An 18,177-nucleotide genomic window follows, 5' to 3' on the forward strand; every position below is an offset into this window, starting at 1 on the left:
CCTCCTCCCTCCAAGTGCAACCACAGTGCAACCTGGGTGATGTTGAGTCTCTGGCTCAACATCACCCAGGGGGACAAGCTCCCTGGCTGAGCCATTTCCATCTCTCAGCACCAGTGTCTCCAGGAGGATCTGCTGCTCTGGAGCGAAGCACTATTCCAGCTGAATCCCAGGAGCAGGTCCCACATGGATCCACATCCCAAAGTTTGGCTGGATCCCCACAGTCTGTGCTCAGACAGGACTGCCAGGAAAGCAGTTAAGCCATTGGATGTGCTGTTGGAAGAGGCCACGGCACCTCATTTACAGCAGCTGCCGCACGGCCTCTTTGGAGCAGGAACAGAATTAAAGCCAGATTAAGAATTAAATTAAAACAGAATTAAATTAGAACAATAAAAATTATTAAAAGGTAACATTATTAAATCATTAAAGTTATATAACTATATTATATACAATTATATAAAGATATATGTAATATATATTTTATATAATTATAAAAATATAAAATATGTAATAAATATTATATATTATATGATAAAATATCATGGTTGGGCTTTGCAAACGAAGATTTGGGAAAGGGCTCTACCCATGTTTGTCACAAGCACGCTGGTGGCTAAAAAGGCCAATACGAGACAGGTATGTCTGGTTGCAAAAGGCACAGCAGAAAGACTCCTTAGATGGTAAATTCTGCAAGACACGATTCTTTCTGCATTGTCTTTTCTCCTCAAGGGTGATCCTGCTGCATTCTCAAAGGCATCAGCAGCATTATAGATGGTGTGTCTCCAGACCTCCCAGTTGGAGGCCAGAGTAGACCAGTTATGTTGATCAGTATGGCCAAGGTTGTTTCAGAGAGTCCTTGTATCTTCTCTTTGGGGCTCCTCTCTTGCGGCAGCCGGTGGCAAGTTCACCATAGAGCAAGATCTTAGGGAGGGGGTGGTTGGTCCTTCATCCTGGAGACGTGCCCTGCCCAGCGCAGCTGTGTTCTCAGCAACATGGCCTCAATGCTTGTGACTGCTGCTTGTTCTAGAACAGATGTATTGGTCACATCATCTGACCAGTGGATGTTTAGGATCGTACGGAGGCAGCGTTGATGGAAGCGTTCCAGGAGTCGCAGGTGGTGGCGGTAGATGACCCAGGATTCGGAACCATATAAGAGAGTAGACAGCACTATGGCTCTGTAAACACTGATCTTGGTACTTTTCTTCAGGTGTTTATTTCGCCAAACTCTTTTATGAAGCTTTCCAAAGGCACTGTATGCCTTTGCTAACCTGTTGTCTATCTCCCTGTCAATCTTACCATCCAAGGAGATGAGGCTACCCAGGTAATTAAACTGCTGGACTGATTTGAGCTCTGATTGGCCAATGGTGATATGGGGATGATGGAAGACTTCCTGAGGTGCAGGTTGATAGAGAACTTCTGTCTTCTTTAAGCTGACTTCCAGCCCAAAGAGCTCAGCAGCCTCAGCAAAGCAGGATGTTAAACGCTGCAGAGCTGCTTCTGTGTGGGCAGCAAGGGCGGCGTCATCAGCATAAAGCAGCTCCCGGACAAGATGGTTTAAGGTCTTGGTGTGGGCCTTCAGTTGCCTTAGGTTGAAAAGGCTTCCATTAGTACTGTATGGAATGTAGATCCCGTCCTGATCCTCGAGGTCTGCCGTGGCCCTTTGGAGCATCCTGCTGAAAAAGACTGTGAATAGGGTAGGAGTGAGAACACAGCCTTGTTTTACACCATTAGTTATTAGAAAGGGCTCACAAAGTGCATTGCCATATCTGACTTGCCCGTGCTGATCCTCATGGAGCGAGATGATCATTTTGAAGAACATGGGGGGACAACCTATATTAATGCCATTAATATAGTAAATCACACTATTTATATATTATAAATAGTAATGATTATTAAAAATAAGTAAAATTAAACTAAAACAAAATTAAAGAATTTAAAGAATTAAAGTAGGGGCTGCCTGGCAGCCTGGCCTTGCTCACCCTCACACCGCGGGGCTCGGCCCATCCCGTCACCGCGCTGCCCGCGGAACGGGTCCGCGACACGGATCGGGACAGGGATCAGGAGCAACCTGGCCCCACCGTGGCCCCTCCAGATTGCCATCCGTTCGGGCACACTCGTGTCCCATCCCGATCCCATCCCGTGCCCATCTCGGCCCCATCCTTATCCCATTCAGTGTCCAATCCCGTTCCCATCCCGCTCACATCCCGTGCCCTATACCAGCCCCATCCCGCTCACATCCCGTGCCCTATACCAGCCCCATGCCACGTCCCCATCCCGATCCCATCCCGGTCCCACGCGGAACTCCCGGCAGCCCAAGGCACCGCCCACTCTCCGCGGCCCCGCCCACCCCGCCCCACCGACCAATCCCCTCAGCGCTCCCGCTGACTCATGATGGCAGCACGCCCCGCCCCGCGCCGCCAGCCCAACGTGAAGGCACTGCTGTCAGTCACTGTGAGCGACGGGCCAAGCAGCCAATGGAAGACTGTCGACCGCGCAGAGGGCGCGGCCTCTTTCCCGTGGCCCCGCCCCTCCGCCCCGCGCGCCTGCGCTGCACCGCCCCCTGGCGGCCGCGGGGAGGGCCCTCGGTCGGCGCTGCGGCAACATGGCGGGGCGGGTGAGTGTGAGGGGCACGGACCGGACCGGCCCCGCGCCCCTGCCGCGCTCCCCCTCCCCCTGCGCCTCCGGGGGCTTATCGCAGCCCCGCTGCCGCCTGGCTGCTCGGCCCCGCCGGGTCCCCTGGGGGTGCTGTGCGGCTGTGGCGACCCTTCCCCTCGGCGGTGTGGGGGGCTCTGAGGGTCCTCTGAGGGTGGGGGACCCCCCTTGGCCGTATGGGGGGCTCGGGGTGATGTGACCCCTGTCGCTGTGTTTTCCCGTGAGGCTGAGGTGGGCGGCCCTTTGGTGATGTGGCGTGTGGGACAGGGCTGTGGGTTCCCTCAGCGGTCACCCCTCTCCCTGGGGCAGGGTTTGGGGTCCCCCAGGGCTGCTGCGAGGTCGGGGTGGCCCCTTGCGGATGTGGGGTGTGGGCACTGGGCCGGGGGGATCTCTCAGGAGCACTGTGGGACCAGGGTGACCCCTGTCCCTGTGTGCGTGAGGCAGGATTTAGGGTTCCCTGAGGGTGCCGTGCGGTTGCAGTGGCCCTGTGGGATGCAGGGCAGGATTCTGGGGTGTTCTGGGGTGCTGTGAGTTTCTGGTAACCCCTGGGTGCTGTGGGGTGAGTGTTTAGGGCTTCCTCGGGGCACCCTGAGCTTGGGGTGACCCCTTTCCCAAGGGGGCGTGGGGCAGGATCGTGGGGTCCCCCGAGAGTGCAGTGAAGCCCTTGTGGTGTCTGGGTGCTCCTCTCAGGATTTAGGGTGCCCTGGGGTGCTCTGGGGCTGTGGTGACCCCTCTCCCTGTGGGCTGTGGGGCAGGGGCCTCTAGGGATGCTGTGAGGGGGCTGTGTGACCCCTTGGATGTGGGGCAGGGTTGTGGAATCCCCTGAGGAGCCTTTGTGAGGATGGGGTGTGTGGATGGATTCTGGGGTGCCCCGAGGGTGCTGTGAGGCCCTAGTGACCCCTGGGTGCTGTGGGATATGGGGAGATTTCTCCTCTGCCCTGTGGGGACCAGGCAGGCACAGTTCTATGATGTGGGTCCACATTGTGTTGGGTGAAAACACCTCAAGGGTTGTCCAGTAGTTTTGTTCTGTATTTATTTAAAAACTAAAAAATCCCTTATTGGTCACAGATCACATCAGCAAGTGGCCAGAGGGGCCTTAAAATGTGAAGGCCCAGCCTTGTCTGTGAAATCCCTTCCTGTGGTGCCCTGTCCATCCCCTCTATTGCAGGTGTCCAGGTGCTGCAGGATGTGTTTGGATTGCTCTGCCCTTTGCCAGGAGCTCAGTTATGCTTTGCTGGATATCAGCTTGGGAAAGTCACATTTTTCATTGGTGCCTGCCTCCAGCTGGAATCTTGTCTCTTGGCCAAATAATTCAGTGATGGAAATCTTGGAGAATCGTTTTTCCAAGTGTTTTTGTGCTGTGTTTGGGTGAAGGATGGAGGGCAGCTGGTGCAGGGCTGTGGTGCAGAGCAGGGGTGAGAAGTGTGGCCCAGGGATGTGCTGTGCATCACAGGTGCTCCAGAGCCACCCCTGAAATGTGCTGAGTAATTGGGGAAAAAACCATGTTTTGTGGTCTGTCTCTTGTTAAGAGCTTCTCTTCTGTCCCTGCTCCACATTCCTGGTCTCACTTTTTCCCTTGCACCTTTTTCTTTGTCTCATCCTTTGCACCAGCCCAGGGAAATGTGTGTGCCCTGAGTGCTTTTTTTAGCTTTGTGTGGCCCCAGTGGGCGCCCAGAGCTCTGGTCAGTGGTCAGATCATTTAAGCCACACTGCACACTGCTCTGAGAGTCCCTGAAGCCCAGAGCAGGCTGGCTGCAGTGGTGCTGCCTTGCCCTGCTCCCCTGAGCCCTCCCAGCCGTGCTGTGGCACCAGAGAACACTCTCTGGGTGGGTTCAGGAGTCTTCATGTACTGAGTGCTGGGACTGGTGACTGGGGGTGTGGGGAGGAAGGAGAAGGATCAGCCTCAACTTTTCCTGCTGCTATGAGCTTTGGTGCTACTAAAAACCTGAGAAAATGTGCCTTTATTTGGCCAGCTTGGAAGAGTGGTGGAGGAAAGAGGGATTTATGCAGATTTAAGGGAAAGATTGGTGTTCATTTGCCTCCTAATGTGGCAGTTTGATGGGTGATGCTCTGCTTGTGTTACCAGGAAGCTTCTTGCTATTCAGTGTTTTCTTGATTTACCTACAGATGCAGTTGTTGCAGAATTATCAGGTTATTTAACACAGGGAAGAGAGTTCTTAACCTGAATTTTCCATCTCATTCTCTGAGCTGGATCTGATCCTTTGGAATGTTAAAGCTGTTGGTGGGAGCTACCAGAGGAGTTGCCTGCTCCCTCCAGCTGGCCCCTGGGAAGGGTGAGGAGTCAGGGAGAGCAGGCAGCAGCATCCCTTCAGATGTGCCCCTGGAGCTGTGTGTAAATAAGGAACAGGCGGTGGGAGGGTGGGGGTGTGTGAGATCTCTGTGCACAACAGGTGAGGCTGATGCTGGAACACTGATGCTCTTCTGTTGTCAGCATTTCTAACAGGTGCTTGAACCTGTTCAGGAGCTTCAGTGACTCCTCCTGCCCTGCAAATCTGTCTTGCAAATGTGATTTAGAGCTTAATCCCTTCTACTGGACTGGGGTGTTCGATTTGTGCATGTACACTTCCACAGGGAGAAATGAATGGCTCTCCTCATGTACCAAATATGAGACAAAATATTTAAACTTGCAGTAACATTTGGAATAATTTAGGGGAGTGATAAGCCAAATGTGATTAATTGTGGTGCTGTTTCAGGTGTGTTGCTCTGCTCCCCTAATTGCACTGGGTTTCTCCATGGCAAGGAAGAGACAGTGATTAGCAGTGATTGAAGTTTACAGGAAAAACAGTTTATGATGATTAGAAATAATGGCTGTTTCTGTAATAATTTATTCTGGATCTCTCTGCATGGGAATCATTAGGCACACAGGCAGAGCAGGGAGGCTTGCCAGGGCATCAGCCAGAATCTGCTGCAGGAGAGGGAACGCTGGGAAGCTGCTGTGTCTGTGTTTGATCCCTTGTACCAGCTGGACCCCTGGAAGTTCACTGGCACTGTCTGTAACTAATTGATTTGAACCTCGTTAGAAATTAGTTCCCAGAGGGACGTGAAAAGGCCCGATGACTTCTGTGCCTGGTTCCAGCCAGTGTCAGGCTGTGGGTCCAGCAGGAGGCTGGTGTGGGACAGGGATCCCTGTGGTGCAGGTCCTCTGGCCGATGGGGCAGGGCTGCTGCTCCCCAGGGCAGTGTGTGTGCTGAGCACTCCTGTGCAGTGTGCATCCCCCACCAGAGACCCTGCCGTGGTTTCCTTTAAGAAACGTCAGATCTGCGATAGCTGAACTTGTGGAACAGTTCATGAGGACTAGAAATAGTGGCTGGTTTATAGGGTATCATCAGTTTAACACTTCCAATTTCCTTTCTCTGCTCTTTATGGCTCGTTTGGAGCGCTGTTGCCTTTAGCCCAGTCATGGCACACACTGCCCTATTTTCTTCTCATATTCCCATTGCACTGGGTTGGAAATGGTTTTGCTTTCCCTACTGGATGTTACCTCACCCTGCAGAGCAGGGCTGTAGCTCCTCTGGAGAGCCTGAGACTGAGCAGAAGGGGTTCCTGAGATCTGTTGATATCAACTATTAGAGTGTAGCAGGAGTGGGAAGGCAGCGAAGGACAGACCATGTCCCTCGGTGTTCCAGGCTGCTGAATGCACTGCTGGGCTAACCCTACTCTCCTGTGCTCCTGCAGTCATCACAGAATCATGGAATGGTTTGGGTTGGAAGGACCTTAAAGCCCATCCATTCCATGGGCAGGGACACCTTCCACTGTCTCAGGTTGCTCCAAGCCCCGTCCAACCTGGCCTTGGGCACTTCCAGGGATGGGGCAGCCACAGCTTCTCTGGGCAACCTGTGCCAGGGCCTCCCCACCCTCCCAGGGAGGAATTCCTTCCTAACTTCTAATATATATAATATACCTGAACCAGCACTATACAATAAATAACATTTGGCTTATCGTTTGCTTAAATTATTTCAAAGTGTTTAAAACCCAAACGGTACAGTTTTAGCTTGGATAGCTTGGTAGAGACTTTGAAATGATGAGGGTTGGGGTTTATGTTTATGGGTTAAAGCTGTAATGTCTGGTTTCTGATAACATATGGAAGCAGCCCTCAGAGCTGCAGGCGTCGTCAGGCAACTGGAGAAACGTTTGTGAATCAACTTGGTTCCTTCTCGCAGCCTGTACTGAGCCTGCCAGCATCACTTAGCTTTTTTTAGTGTTTCCTAATGTGTAATATGAAGAAATAGATTTGTAGCAATGTCTTAGGGAAATGGAAGACAACTCAATCTCGGTCTCTGTTTCTGAGATCACTTCTGCAACCTCGTACCTGTCTTGTGAAATCATCTCAAATGGACCTGTGACTTTCTTGCAGGGCTCCTGCCTTTGAAGGCCCTTGCTGAATTAGAATAGAATCACATAGATTATTAGAATTTAAAAAATCTAAAATTATTTAAAGTAAAATGCTGATAACTGTGACCATGTGAATGTTTGTGGGAACAGGATATCTGCCCCTGTCATCTCTGATTAATTTGTTGCCTGTCTTGGTCTTGCAGAAGCAGTGTGTCCACAGCTTGTGCTTAAAAAGTCAGTGCAGCAGGGAGATATCTGTTCTGCCTCCCCATCCCCAGTTTTGGGGGTGCTAGTACCTCTTTACTTATGAGGACAGGCCAGAATAATTAAATTTAGTTCAGATTTTTTCTTAGTAGAGAAAAAAAATCTATAAGAAATCAGAGAATCCTTTTGAGGATCATTTCAAGTGGGAATTTCTTAAGTATTACTTTTTTACCTTTATTTTCCCCCATAGCACTGCAGGGTCTTCTCTCTTGCTCTCCTGTTCTGTGTCCTGTGCCTCAGAGCACAAAGGTCATTCAGGACAAGACCCTGTGGCTCAGGAGAAGCCCTGACTATGAATTTGGGGGAACCTCTGCCATAAAATCAGATCTGTTTGAGTCTACAGAAAACCGGTCCCTGGAAAGTAGTGACTGTTTTATATATTCTACTTTACTGCAGTACCCACCAGGCAGGACATAGTTTCAGTGCAATGAAATCATCATTGATTCCTTTGTTTACATGAAAACTAAAATGTAGGTCCTCTGGTCACGCTGGGATCTTTTTTTGATCCAGGAGGTAGTGGCTGTGTCCAGGTGTGAGAGGGGATGAGCTTTAGGGAGAGCTGGAGCAGTGACAGCCCTGAGCAGGGACAGTGACCTTGCTTTTGGCAGTACGAGGTTCTGCATGATGCTCTCAGGAGGCATCAGGGCAGAGACCAGAATTTAGTGACAAAGTTCCCACATGACCATTTTCAGGAGGTTTTTTTGATCTCCAGGAGTTGGAGAAGGTCTGTGAACAGAAGCATTCAAACAAGGAACACAGTTGCTAAAATTGGTGGAGAAGCTTCCGATGGAGTGCCCTGTAACTGTGTTTGAGCCAACTGCTCCTGGTCCTGCTGGTAAAACCGAGGCTGGATCTGATTCCTCAGGCTCTGCTGCCCCACTGCTGTGCTCCTTCCCATGCTGGCAGAGCCTCCCTCCAGGGAGGGCAAAGGTTTGCAGCACAAAGAGATTTACCACGTCTCTCTGGTCTCCTGGGGTACAATAAAGCAGTGACCTTCTATTAAAAGATCTGGAGTAATTGCTGCCCTGGAGTTGTGTCATGTGCTTTGTCTGTAGAAAATACAGAAATATTTACAAGCTTTTTCCTCTTGAACACAAATTGCTCATGACTGGGTGTGTTTGGTCCATCAGTCAGTCCTGGGGAGCTCAGTGCCAGGTGTCAGTGCTGGGGCGAGCTGTAAATACTCGGGGACAGCAGCAGCCTGGGTGTTCACAAGGCACATTCCAAGTTTACAGGGATATTTTTAACCTTGTTGCTGTTGGGTAACTTTGCTAAATAAATGAGAAGAAATTTGCATCCATGAGGTGTCCTGACCTGCATCCCAGGCTGACACTACAGTGGCTGCTGGGGGTTCATTCCCTTGGCATTTTTTAAGAGCTTTAGATGAAACACAACAAGTAGCAATTCCCTGTGATTAAATTGTTGGTCATCCTGGCTCGCTTAAGGAACGTGAGGCAACATCCACTCCACAAATGGCTGAGTTAATTACAAATGCACCTCTCTTGGGTCATTATTGCTTAAAGGGAAGGTGGAGCTGCTGTTCAGGCTGAGCTGTGGGGGAACAGCCCCCTGGTTCCGTGGCACAGCAGCTCAGGTACAGGTGTATTTCCCGAGATCCACTGGCTGACCACGTTGGAAAGAGCTGGGCTGGAGAAGGACATCCTGGGGCAGAGCAACCCGTGTGTTTGGATTAGGGATGCTCTGCCACAACAGTAGCTTGTAGAAACCCTCCTTTACACTCTTGTTTCTCTGTTAATCAGGCAAACTCTTGGAACCCTTTGGCTTGGAGCTGTAAATTGTCTTTCTGATAACGTTGTCAAATAAAGGATAGCAGAGCCCAGTTCCCAAAGGTGTGAGCACCTTGCTCAGTGCACCAGGTAAATAGTGCTGCAGTGACAGAGCAGCCCTTGCACATCTGAGTTCATGTGAGCTTTGCAAACAAAGGGAAGCAGCAGCTGCCTCCCTGAGAACCAATATCCTTTCGTGGCTGCCCTGATAAAGTGGGTGTCAAGTGCCAGGACAGAAGTAATTTCCGGGTTGCTGCCCAGGCCCACGGGAGCTGCTCTCACACAGAGAAACTGGGAAGGTGTGGGGTGTGTGTGGTGGATAAAGAGTGGCCATGAGGAGTCTGGTTCTCCTGCTGCCCCCCCTGCCCTGCTGTGCTGGGGCAGAGCTCTGTTCCCAGGGGAGGATGTTCCCGGTGCCACAGGCACAGACAGCGCAGGGAGAACGTTCCGGTTTCGTTCCCAGCCCTGGGTGATGCAGGAGGGGGTGATGGGAGCTCTCCCCTCTCTCCTGTTTTCAGCTGTTTGGGTTTGTGTTGCTGGTAGATCACGGGGAGATGATTCACGGCGTGGGCGGGTCCCGGGGGGCGTGGGCAGCGGGGATGGAGCTCATCTCTCCTCCTCCTCCTCTGGACCCTCTTGAGGCTGCCTTGGTGTCGGCTCCTTCAGAGGTCCCTGGCTTTGACAAAATGTAAATAATTCTGAGATTTTTAGCGTTCCTAATGTGTTCCTCTTTATCAGGAGGAGAAAATTGGTATTTATGAGCTTGTTAGTGAGAGAACGAAGCTCCTTCCTGAAGAGAATAAAAGCTTTCAGCAAAGCAAATAGAGGTCAGATGGAGCTGGTGGAACAGCCAGGCCTGAGCAGGGAGTCAGGCTCCTCATTCCAGGGACAGCAGCTTATCCTGCCAGCACAGCAGTTGCAGGTCTGGAAAGGCCTGTCTGGCCAGGCCTGCTGTTCCAAACAGTTCTTTGTAGGTGTTTGAACTCTTCTTGTGGCTGGGGAAGCTTTAGTCAATATTTTTTTAAGATATCCAGAAAAACCTTTTCTAAACCTTCTGCAAGCTAGTAAGCTTCCTTAGTTAAGTTTTTTAAGTTTGGGTGTTGTTTTTTTTTTTACATTTTAGAACCACAGCATTTAGGACAGCTCCTGTTGCTGAGTCTGGTCTCTGATGGAGGCAATACCTTGTTATTCCTTTCTTAAATACCACTGAGTTGTTCTTTAGGGGAATTTTGGTTTTGTCTTTACTGTTTCCCACTGTGGGCTGTCACAGAGCAGCTTCCTTCCGTTCTTACCTGCCCTCTGGGAGCTGTGCAGGCATTACTGTTGCTTTACACCCATTTTTTCTGTCCTTTAGTACAGAGCTGTTACTCAGCCCCGTGGTGTATATGTGCATGTAGAGAGCACAGTCCTCAGGCTCCCTGTGCAAGGAGCTTGGTTTGTGTCCTCCCATTGCTGCCCCAGCTCTGCAGCTCATCTCTGGTGCTGCTGGTTGTCCCCTGTGTGCAGCCCAGAGGTGTTGTGGTCATCTGGGATCCTGTGATCCCTCGGATCTTTAGGCACAGTCTGTGTCACTCTGTGTGTCTGCTTTCCATCAGCAGCATAGTCCTGGGTAATGTGTTGGGTGTGTGAATCATCATCTCAGTCCCTGTTTATCTTCAAAGCTCCTTTAACATCATAATTCTTCCTTTCAGCACTCAAACTCAATTTTATTTGCAGACCTGTAGTGGTGAATGTTTGACTTCAAGCCAGCCCTGGTTCCACAGAGCCTGCAGCAGGCTGGACTGACCCTGCTTCCCAGGAACAGCACCTGCACGAGTTCTTCCTTGCCCTCTCGGGGTGATGGAGTCTGGGCTTGGAGTGACTTTGCTGCCCACCAGTTAAAGAGAAGCTTGGATGCCTTTGGGAGCAGGGATCCCGCTCTGTGTGCAGCTGGCAGGAGGCTCTGCAGGGGAAATGAAGGTGTCTGGTACCCAGAGATGTCTCATGTTCTAACAGTTGTCTGCCAACTCCTGGGTGACAGAAGTTCCATCTCTGCACACCTGGGGATGTGTCTGTGCCTGTGTTTTACACAAAGGAAGATTTTAAAATACAACACTTTACAGTATTTGTACAAACCATGTGGAAACAGTGCATGGAACAAAACCTGCCTGGCCTTTAGAGGCTGTTTCATGATCTCTTGGGCAGCATTAGGAAGTGCAAGGAGTTCAGTTGTTTCAAATAAAGAGCATCTCTGCCTTATCACTCAGTGTTTTAGCTCTTCTCAGTAACAGCTGGCAGGTACAGTGCACTTCTGTCATGTACCACCACCTTGTCTGCAGCGGGGTCTGAGTGATGGGAAACATGGTTTTTCTTGGCTTTCTCTGTTGTCAGCCTAAAGGATTCACAAGAGGTGAATTCACAGCTCACAAAACACAAAAGGTATGGTTTATGTGTGTATGAAAATATCCAAATAACAGCATTGCCTTCTGGGCTGAGCTCTCCTAACATGTGAGAGCATGGCCATAAACTAAAACACAAGTTCCACCTCAACATGAGAAGAACTTCTTTCCATGGAGGTGGCAGAGCACCGAAACAGCTGCCCAGGGAGGTCATGAAGGCATTCCAAACCCACCTGGGCACATTCCTGTGTCACCTACTCCAGGTGACCCTGCCTTGGCAGGGGAGTTGGACTGGATGGTCTCCAGAGGGCCCTTCCATCCCCAACTGTTCTGTGATTCTGAGAAGGAGGTAGTTTTGTATTTTTCGTGGAGGAAAGCAGGAATCCATGCAGCTTTGGGAAAAATCTCTGAAAGATCAGATATCGTGGTGATTGTTTCTATTATGAAGCTGTTTGTTCTTTGGGGCAACTTTTCTTTGTAAAAATAAAAATATGCCAGTGTCACTGAGCCTCCTGGGGCTGGGTTTTCCTGCTGAGCAGTGGCTCAGCAGTGGAGCAGCTGAGGCAATGCTCCTGCTTTGTCACAACCCCGAAGGTGGGGTCCTTCACCTTTGTCTCCCAGAGTGAGACTTATCAGTGCATCATGTGGGCTTGTTTTTGTCTTGGCAAACAGGAGAAGTGTTGGAGCAGCCTCTGCTGGGTTTATTGTGGGTGCTGGGAGGCTGATGGTGGGTGCTGATGCTGGAGCAGGGGTGCTTTCAAAGGAAGGCACTGCCTCAGGTGTGCAGGCACCTCCCTGGCACTTCTCTGTCCTTGGAGTCACTGCTTTTGTAAACCACAATACCTGAAGCAGGGAAGATTCTTTTGCCTAATTTAAGCCTAATTTGCCTTCTTTAAAGCTGATTTATCTTTATTGTGGACACTGATATAATGGCAACCTGTGAGGGTGTATGTGAGTCACCTCCAGCCCGAGGGGGACTGCAGCAGGTGCCATCTGCTGTCACCTGCAGGAGCTGCTCTCTGCTTTGTTAGACCTGTGCCTTACCCAGTTGCCACCAGTAACCTGCCAGCTTGCTCAAAATCAGCTGGTGTAACTATACTTTGAGATTTCCTGGAAATACTCACCTTGCTGCCTCTATTCCCTGAGCTGAGGTGAGTGCAGGCAGTGGGTGTTGGACGGTGGAGAGGGGCAGGTTCCAGGAGTCCTGGTGCTGGTGTCCTGGGAGGCTGGAAACAAAATGCAAGAGCTTAAAGTGTTCCTAACAGTGCCCCCACTGGCGTATGCCAGCCATGTGTTACAGGCCTGGGCTGCTGCTTTTATGCCAGGAAAAATTCCTCAGGAGCAACCCTGTCCATGCCCTTGTGAGCAGCACTTTGTGGGATCTGAGCTTTCTGGGGAGGGCAGGGAAGAGGAAGCCCCTGCATCTCCCCAGAACAGTGTGTTCCTCCCTCCTGCCTGGGAGCTTTCCAGTTTAATCCTCACCTCTTCCATGTCCAGATTTCTTCAAGGTGTCCCTTTCTGTGGAACCTCACACCTGGGAGTGACGCCCCTTTCATGCATCTGTCTGATGTTCAAACCTGTTCAGAATATTGATAATGTGCTGAAGATCTTCAGAGTCTTGGAGCTTGAGGAGCTGGAGAGCTGGGAGTAGAATTGCCATCTGAAATGCTGGTCATTGCCAGGGAGAACTGGGCTCCTGCCAGAATCCTGGCAGGGGAATGAGCCTGGGAAGGCTGGCACGGTGGGTGCTGATGCTGCATCACCTTCTTCCACGTGTCAGACACCCAAGGGTGCTTTGCCATCATCCATCCTCCTGCAGAGCCTGATGGATTTGAAATGCATCCCGTGGGGTCTGTGCTTTTCCTGAAGCAAAGTGTTCCCAGCTGCAGACAGGAATGCTGCAGGGGAGCCCAGGAATGCTGCAGGGGAGCCCAGGAATTCTGCAGGGGAGCCCAGGGATGTTGCAGGGGAGCCCAGGAATTCTGCAGGGGAGCCCAGGAATTCTGCAGGGGAGCCCAGGGATGCTGCAGGGGAGCCCAGGGATGTTGCAGAGGAGCCCAGGAATGCTGCAGGGGAGCACAGGAATGCTACTGGACAGCGGCAGCTTGGTGTAGGAAGCAGTTTGTCACTGAGGATTAAAAATGCAGTTGAGGACTAGTGCTGTAAAAGGGTTTAATCCAGGACCTCCATGCTCTGTTTTCTCTAAAAATATCCCTCCTAATGCGTTTTATCCGGGCATGTCCTTCACCAGACTCTCCCTGCAGATGGGAGGAGAGGTGATAAAATGAGTATTTTGTGTGAGGTGCTCAAGCCAGTGAGGCTCAGCAGGCAGGCTGTGGGCCTCAGAAATCCACTGATGTATATTTTATTAGAGGAACATTTGAGTCTCTTATTGCACTTCACGTTCAGGTGGATAAATCTGTCTCAGGGCTGAAAATGAAATCCTTTTGTGCTGTCACATCCGTCAAGGGCAGTTGAGCATTATTCAGAAGAAGTAATGAATTGGCCCTGTTCTAAATAGCAAGGACTTGAGACAAATCCCATTGTGACATAAAAAGTTGATGGGAGCCCTGGGGCAGACTGGCTGCAGGCCACTCTGGAGGGATTTTCTCTGATCCTTGGCCCAGAGGGGCTGGGGGAGGAAGGCAGAGCAAGACAATAACCCTTGGGAAATGATCTGCATGTGTGTGTTGGGATCTGTGTGTTTCCTGCACTTGTGCTGGGATTTAAGGGTGTCTTAAGAGAAAAATCCATCCTGGATTGCTTTTGGCAATGGGTTGACACTGTCAAATAGTTCCTGTTGCACTGCCTGTAAATTTGTATCGGGTAGAGGTCGTTGTGCTTTAATTCTGAAAATGACACCCTGTGGGCAAGTTTAGCTTTTCCCCGAATTAAATTTATTCAGTCCGTAGCTAAGGGTAGAAACATCTTGCATTTGCCATCCTTCTCCCCAGTTCTGGAGGCATTTTGTTCCCAATCTTCATCACTCAGCCATTGTTTTCTGGAATAAGCTGCAGAAGCAGACGGGCTGAGGGAGGTGCAGGATGGGGCTGAGGTTCCTCTGCTGAGCTCCCTGTGTATGATCCATCCTGCCTCATGATGGGGATGGGGCTGGGAGTGCTGGGATTTGGGTTTTTAGCTGCTGATTTGTGAGTAATAGTGGAAGGGACAAAAATGAACAGACCATTGAAATAGGATTGGTCCTTTGAATTTAAAAAACAAAAGAAAGGAGGAGGACCCCCTCACCAAATTTGTTGCAGTAATTTTTTTTAGTGATAGGCTGGAACTGGCTGTTTAACTTAAGTTTCTTCTGTGTTTTATGGATCTGGGATGTTTCCTATAAAGTTGAAGATATTTGCATCATGATATTCTGTGATATTTCTTTTGAGAGGTGATATAAAGGGATTCTGGGGTTGGACAGCAGCTGGCTGAGGTTAAACCTTCCTGTGGACCCTCAGTACTGCTCTGTGTGAAGGTGTACATCCAGAATAGATGTGCTCAAATCCCAGTGTTCTGGGTGATGGCAGGGAAGCAGGAAGGTCACACTGTGCTATAGGGTTGCCCAGGGGTGTTTTGGGGAGCTGCTCTGGCTCCAGCTCCCCTTAGCAGCTTTCAGAATATCCCAGTGTCCTGTTACGGGGCAAGAAACACCTTCCAGGGAATGCTGGTACCTGCTGCCTCGTGGCAGCGTCCAGGGAAGCTTCATGAGCACCAGGGTTCACTGGCAGGGGTACAGCATTTGCCTGGCAGGCCTGTTCCTGGGGGATTTTAAAGGATTTTCTATAGGTAGGGTAGAAAATCCAGGGTACTCCCACAGTGCAGAGCTTTGGGATGGAAGTACCTGTGACACAGAAGTGTTGGGAGAAACCTGGAGGAGGGAGAGGAGCTTGTTGGTACCAATGGACTCTGAGTGTGCCAGGACTCACGAGACCTGTTTTGTACTTTGTGGATTGACAGAAGTCTTGAGGCTTGGCTTAGCACAAGAAAAACAGAATTTGGTTTGACTTTTTCCCCTGTCTCTCTCTCCCAGCCTATGCAAGCAGCAAGATGTCCCACAGACGAGCTGTCCTTGACCAACTGTGCTGTGGTGAACGAGAAGGACTTCCAGTCTGGGCAGTAAGTGTCACTGCTGCTCTGGCAGCTTTGAACCCCAAAGGAATTGTTGTCAAAGTTTGGGTGGAGGGGGAGTGGCATTTCAGATTTGGGAGGGTGAATACAGGAGGTTATTTAACAAAACTCCTGTGTCTTTAGAGACTAAAACTTTAAACGTGGCTCTTTCTCAGAATGGGAGGTGCTAAAATAATTCTGACCGTTTCTCTGAAACATTTCTTCCTTGGGAACTGCATCTGCTTAACTAACAGGATCACTGTTTTAATGAAGGACTTCAGGCCTTTTTGTGATCTTTCTTGTTTATTTTGGTTTTGCTGTTCTTCCTATTACACAGTTGGAATATTTGAACTATTTTAAAAACATTTTTGTCATTTACTTGTGTTACTCGGGGCATTTTTTCACTGTCACATCACATGGGAGTGCTGAGCAGAGTCAGGAGAACTCCCTCCTGTTCTCAGGGTTTTCATGCACCAGGACAAAAGGGAAAAGCAGCCCGAGTGTGGGCACAACAAGTTGGATTCTTTAATTACAGCTCTGGGGTGGCTGACAGAACCTGACTCTGGGTTTTACTTCTGTGAGAAAGGCAGAAAACAGATGAATTTTTCAGCTCAGCCCACACAGGAGGGTTTTGTATTCAAAGCAGCCAATTAACAGGTTTGGTTTCTGTGCTTTGGTGCAGCTTTAGGGAGGTTCTCCCAGAATTCAGGATGTAGGTTGTAGACAGGAGTAATTAATTGCAGGAAGGGAGTATCACATGCAGCACAAGGCAGGAGAGGGTTTGAAAAATGGGAAAAAATGTTAAAGGAGATACTGAATGATCCACTCAGATAAAATACCTGCCCCAGGTGAACTCTGCTGAGGGTGGAGGGCACAGTGGTGCTGAACTCTGGGAATGCAGGGATGTGTTTAGGACCTGCCTCTCTGTGCTGTCACTCAGCTCTGCTGCCCTGGGACCTGTCCTGGCCCTTGAGGCATGAACAGGATTTCATGAAATCAGTGTGATTTCATGAGCCCAACTTGAGTATAAAATGCCAAAACAGATCAAACCCACTACCCCAGAAACCCCAAATGAGCAGAACTTTTAGAGCCAGAAGCAGGTGAAAGTGTGTATTTGGACAGGGAAGTGTCCTGGTCTGTTCAAATGGTGGTTTTCCCCTGGTAGATTTTTTTCCAGAGTAATTGAGTTACAAAAATACCTGCACTGAGCATTGTACCTCATGCATTATACAAACCTTAATTTCCTCCAGTTGGGTGTCCTGGAGGGACCCAGCTGCCAGACCTGCAGCAGTGACTGTGTTCCTTTTGCTCCCTGCTGTGGCACTTGGGGAGGTTTGCAGGAAGCAGCACCCCGAGGTGTGCTGGGTGAGCAGCTGGCCGTGGTTCTGGCCCGGCTCATCCTCCTGAGAGCTGCTCGTTTGCAGCACTGAGAGCTCCCGCGGGCACAGCCTGTGCTTGGTGGGAGCAGATGCTGTGAATTGCTTTGCAGAGCACAGGGAAGCTCCTGGTGAAGGCTGGAGTCAGTGCTGCATTGCAGATCCCTGGAAGCAGCCCCAGCCAGCCCTGCAGTGGCTGTACCTCATGTCCCTGCCCACCACTGCCTGCACACAGTGGCCCTGGGGACAGTCCCACCCAGGGCTCTGCTCTGACACTGCCCGTTGCTGCTCGGGTGTGCAGTCTGACCTTGGAGCTGCTTTAGCCCCAGGATGCTGCTCTCCATCTTTTGGTGCTCCATTTTGCACACCCTGTGAGCTGGGCAGGAATGAGTCACTGTTTGGTGCTGCAGGAGTTCACGGGAGGCCATGCTCTGGATTTTGGGGACTTGCACTGTCTTGAGTTCCCATGACCTGCTTTTACCTTGCAGACTCCTGGGGTAGTTTGGAGAGAGAAACAGGTGCTGAGCACACCCAGGCAGGGAGGGGACAACAGTCAGGGCAGGTTGGCTCAATGGCAGTTTTCTTGTTTGTGTTGAGAACTGACTAATTGTTCTCGCCTTTTATCCCTGCCTTTTCCATGGGAACACCATCCCTCCTATCTCATGCCAGTTTAGTTGTCTGAGGAGCCCTTGAGGAGCCTTGCTGGATAATGGCAGTAGGTTTCCCGACATACACCAGAGGAATATCTGCCTGTAGGGATCAGGTGCTTGCTGGCACCTCTGCCAGACACCTGAGCCATCCCCTCCCTCCTCCTGTGTGCATAAAAACTGGTGCACACCCAGGTTAATGTCTGTTGGTTGGCTCAGCCTGGCCAGCAAATGTACCAGCAGTTGCCTGAGCCTGGCCTGGAGTCCTTCCTAAGGGCTGGCATCACCCACTTTGGTTCTCACCGTTCCAGGCAAGGCTTTACACATGGAATAACGCAGCGGTTCCACCTGGGAGAGCTCCTGGGACCTACCTGACCCTGGTCATTCGTTGTTCCTTTTGTTCATTTATGAGCAGAAGCTCTTAATGAGGTTGAGATTTCCCCTATATATCTCTGAGCTCCTTCCTGGTGAACATCAATATAGGAAAATGCATTTAGTTTTTCTGCTGTTGCCTTATTTTGAACATTTGTAATACTTAGGTTGCTTCCAGCCTGGTGGAAGCTGCCTGCTCCTGCTGTCTTTGAGAAGACATGTGGTTGTTCCTGTGCCTTTTGCAGAT

At 50.4% G+C, this 18,177-nt stretch overlaps 2 protein-coding genes across 5 annotated transcripts in view; one reads left to right on the top strand and one right to left on the bottom strand.

Annotated features, from left to right (window-relative positions):
• Positions 1 to 355: 355 nt before the first annotated feature.
• On the bottom strand, positions 356 to 2,312 carry LOC127461696 (uncharacterized). 3 transcript variants are annotated; one of them, XM_051769720.1, is made up of 3 exons: positions 1,974 to 2,312; positions 1,770 to 1,824; positions 356 to 1,677 (listed from the first exon to the last, which is right to left on the bottom strand). In XM_051769720.1, the coding sequence occupies exons 2-3, from the start codon at positions 1,783 to 1,785 to the stop codon at positions 917 to 919; spliced, it is 777 nt and encodes a 258-aa protein (XP_051625680.1). In that variant the 5' UTR covers positions 1,786 to 1,824; positions 1,974 to 2,312; the 3' UTR covers positions 356 to 916. The 3 variants fall into 3 exon arrangements, with proteins under 3 accessions (XP_051625680.1, XP_051625681.1, XP_051625679.1); XM_051769721.1 differs by having other exon boundaries at positions 356 to 1,664; positions 1,766 to 1,824; XM_051769719.1 differs by lacking the exon at positions 1,770 to 1,824.
• A 240-nt stretch (positions 2,313 to 2,552) lies between these two features.
• NSF (N-ethylmaleimide sensitive factor, vesicle fusing ATPase) overlaps positions 2,553 to 18,177 on the top strand; it is a 67,346-nt gene continuing 51,721 nt past the window's right edge. For both annotated transcript variants that reach the window (XM_051769709.1, XM_051769708.1), the window contains exons 1-2: positions 2,553 to 2,608; positions 15,459 to 15,544. In XM_051769709.1, the coding sequence (XP_051625669.1) occupies positions 2,597 to 2,608; positions 15,459 to 15,544 (98 nt within the window). In that variant the 5' untranslated portion in view covers positions 2,553 to 2,596. The remainder of the gene's footprint in view (positions 2,609 to 15,458; positions 15,545 to 18,177) is intronic.

This window comes from Manacus candei, unplaced genomic scaffold, assembly GCF_025592945.1.
Source record: "Manacus candei isolate 608988 ecotype Guabito, Panama unplaced genomic scaffold, ASM2559294v1 h1tg000112l, whole genome shotgun sequence".
In the NCBI taxonomy this organism is placed as follows: Eukaryota; Metazoa; Chordata; class Aves; order Passeriformes; family Pipridae; genus Manacus; species Manacus candei.

Excerpts from the sequence above, each read along its gene's own strand:
- LOC127461696 (XM_051769719.1), bottom strand. The coding sequence starts at position 2,130 with ATGGGATCGGGATGGGACACGAGTGTGCCCGAACGGATGGCAATCTGG. Across the intron at positions 1,678-1,973 it reads CCGAGCCCCGCGGTGTGAGG|TCTTTTTCAGCAGGATGCTC; the intron begins GTGAGCAAGGCC and ends CCCTATTCACAG.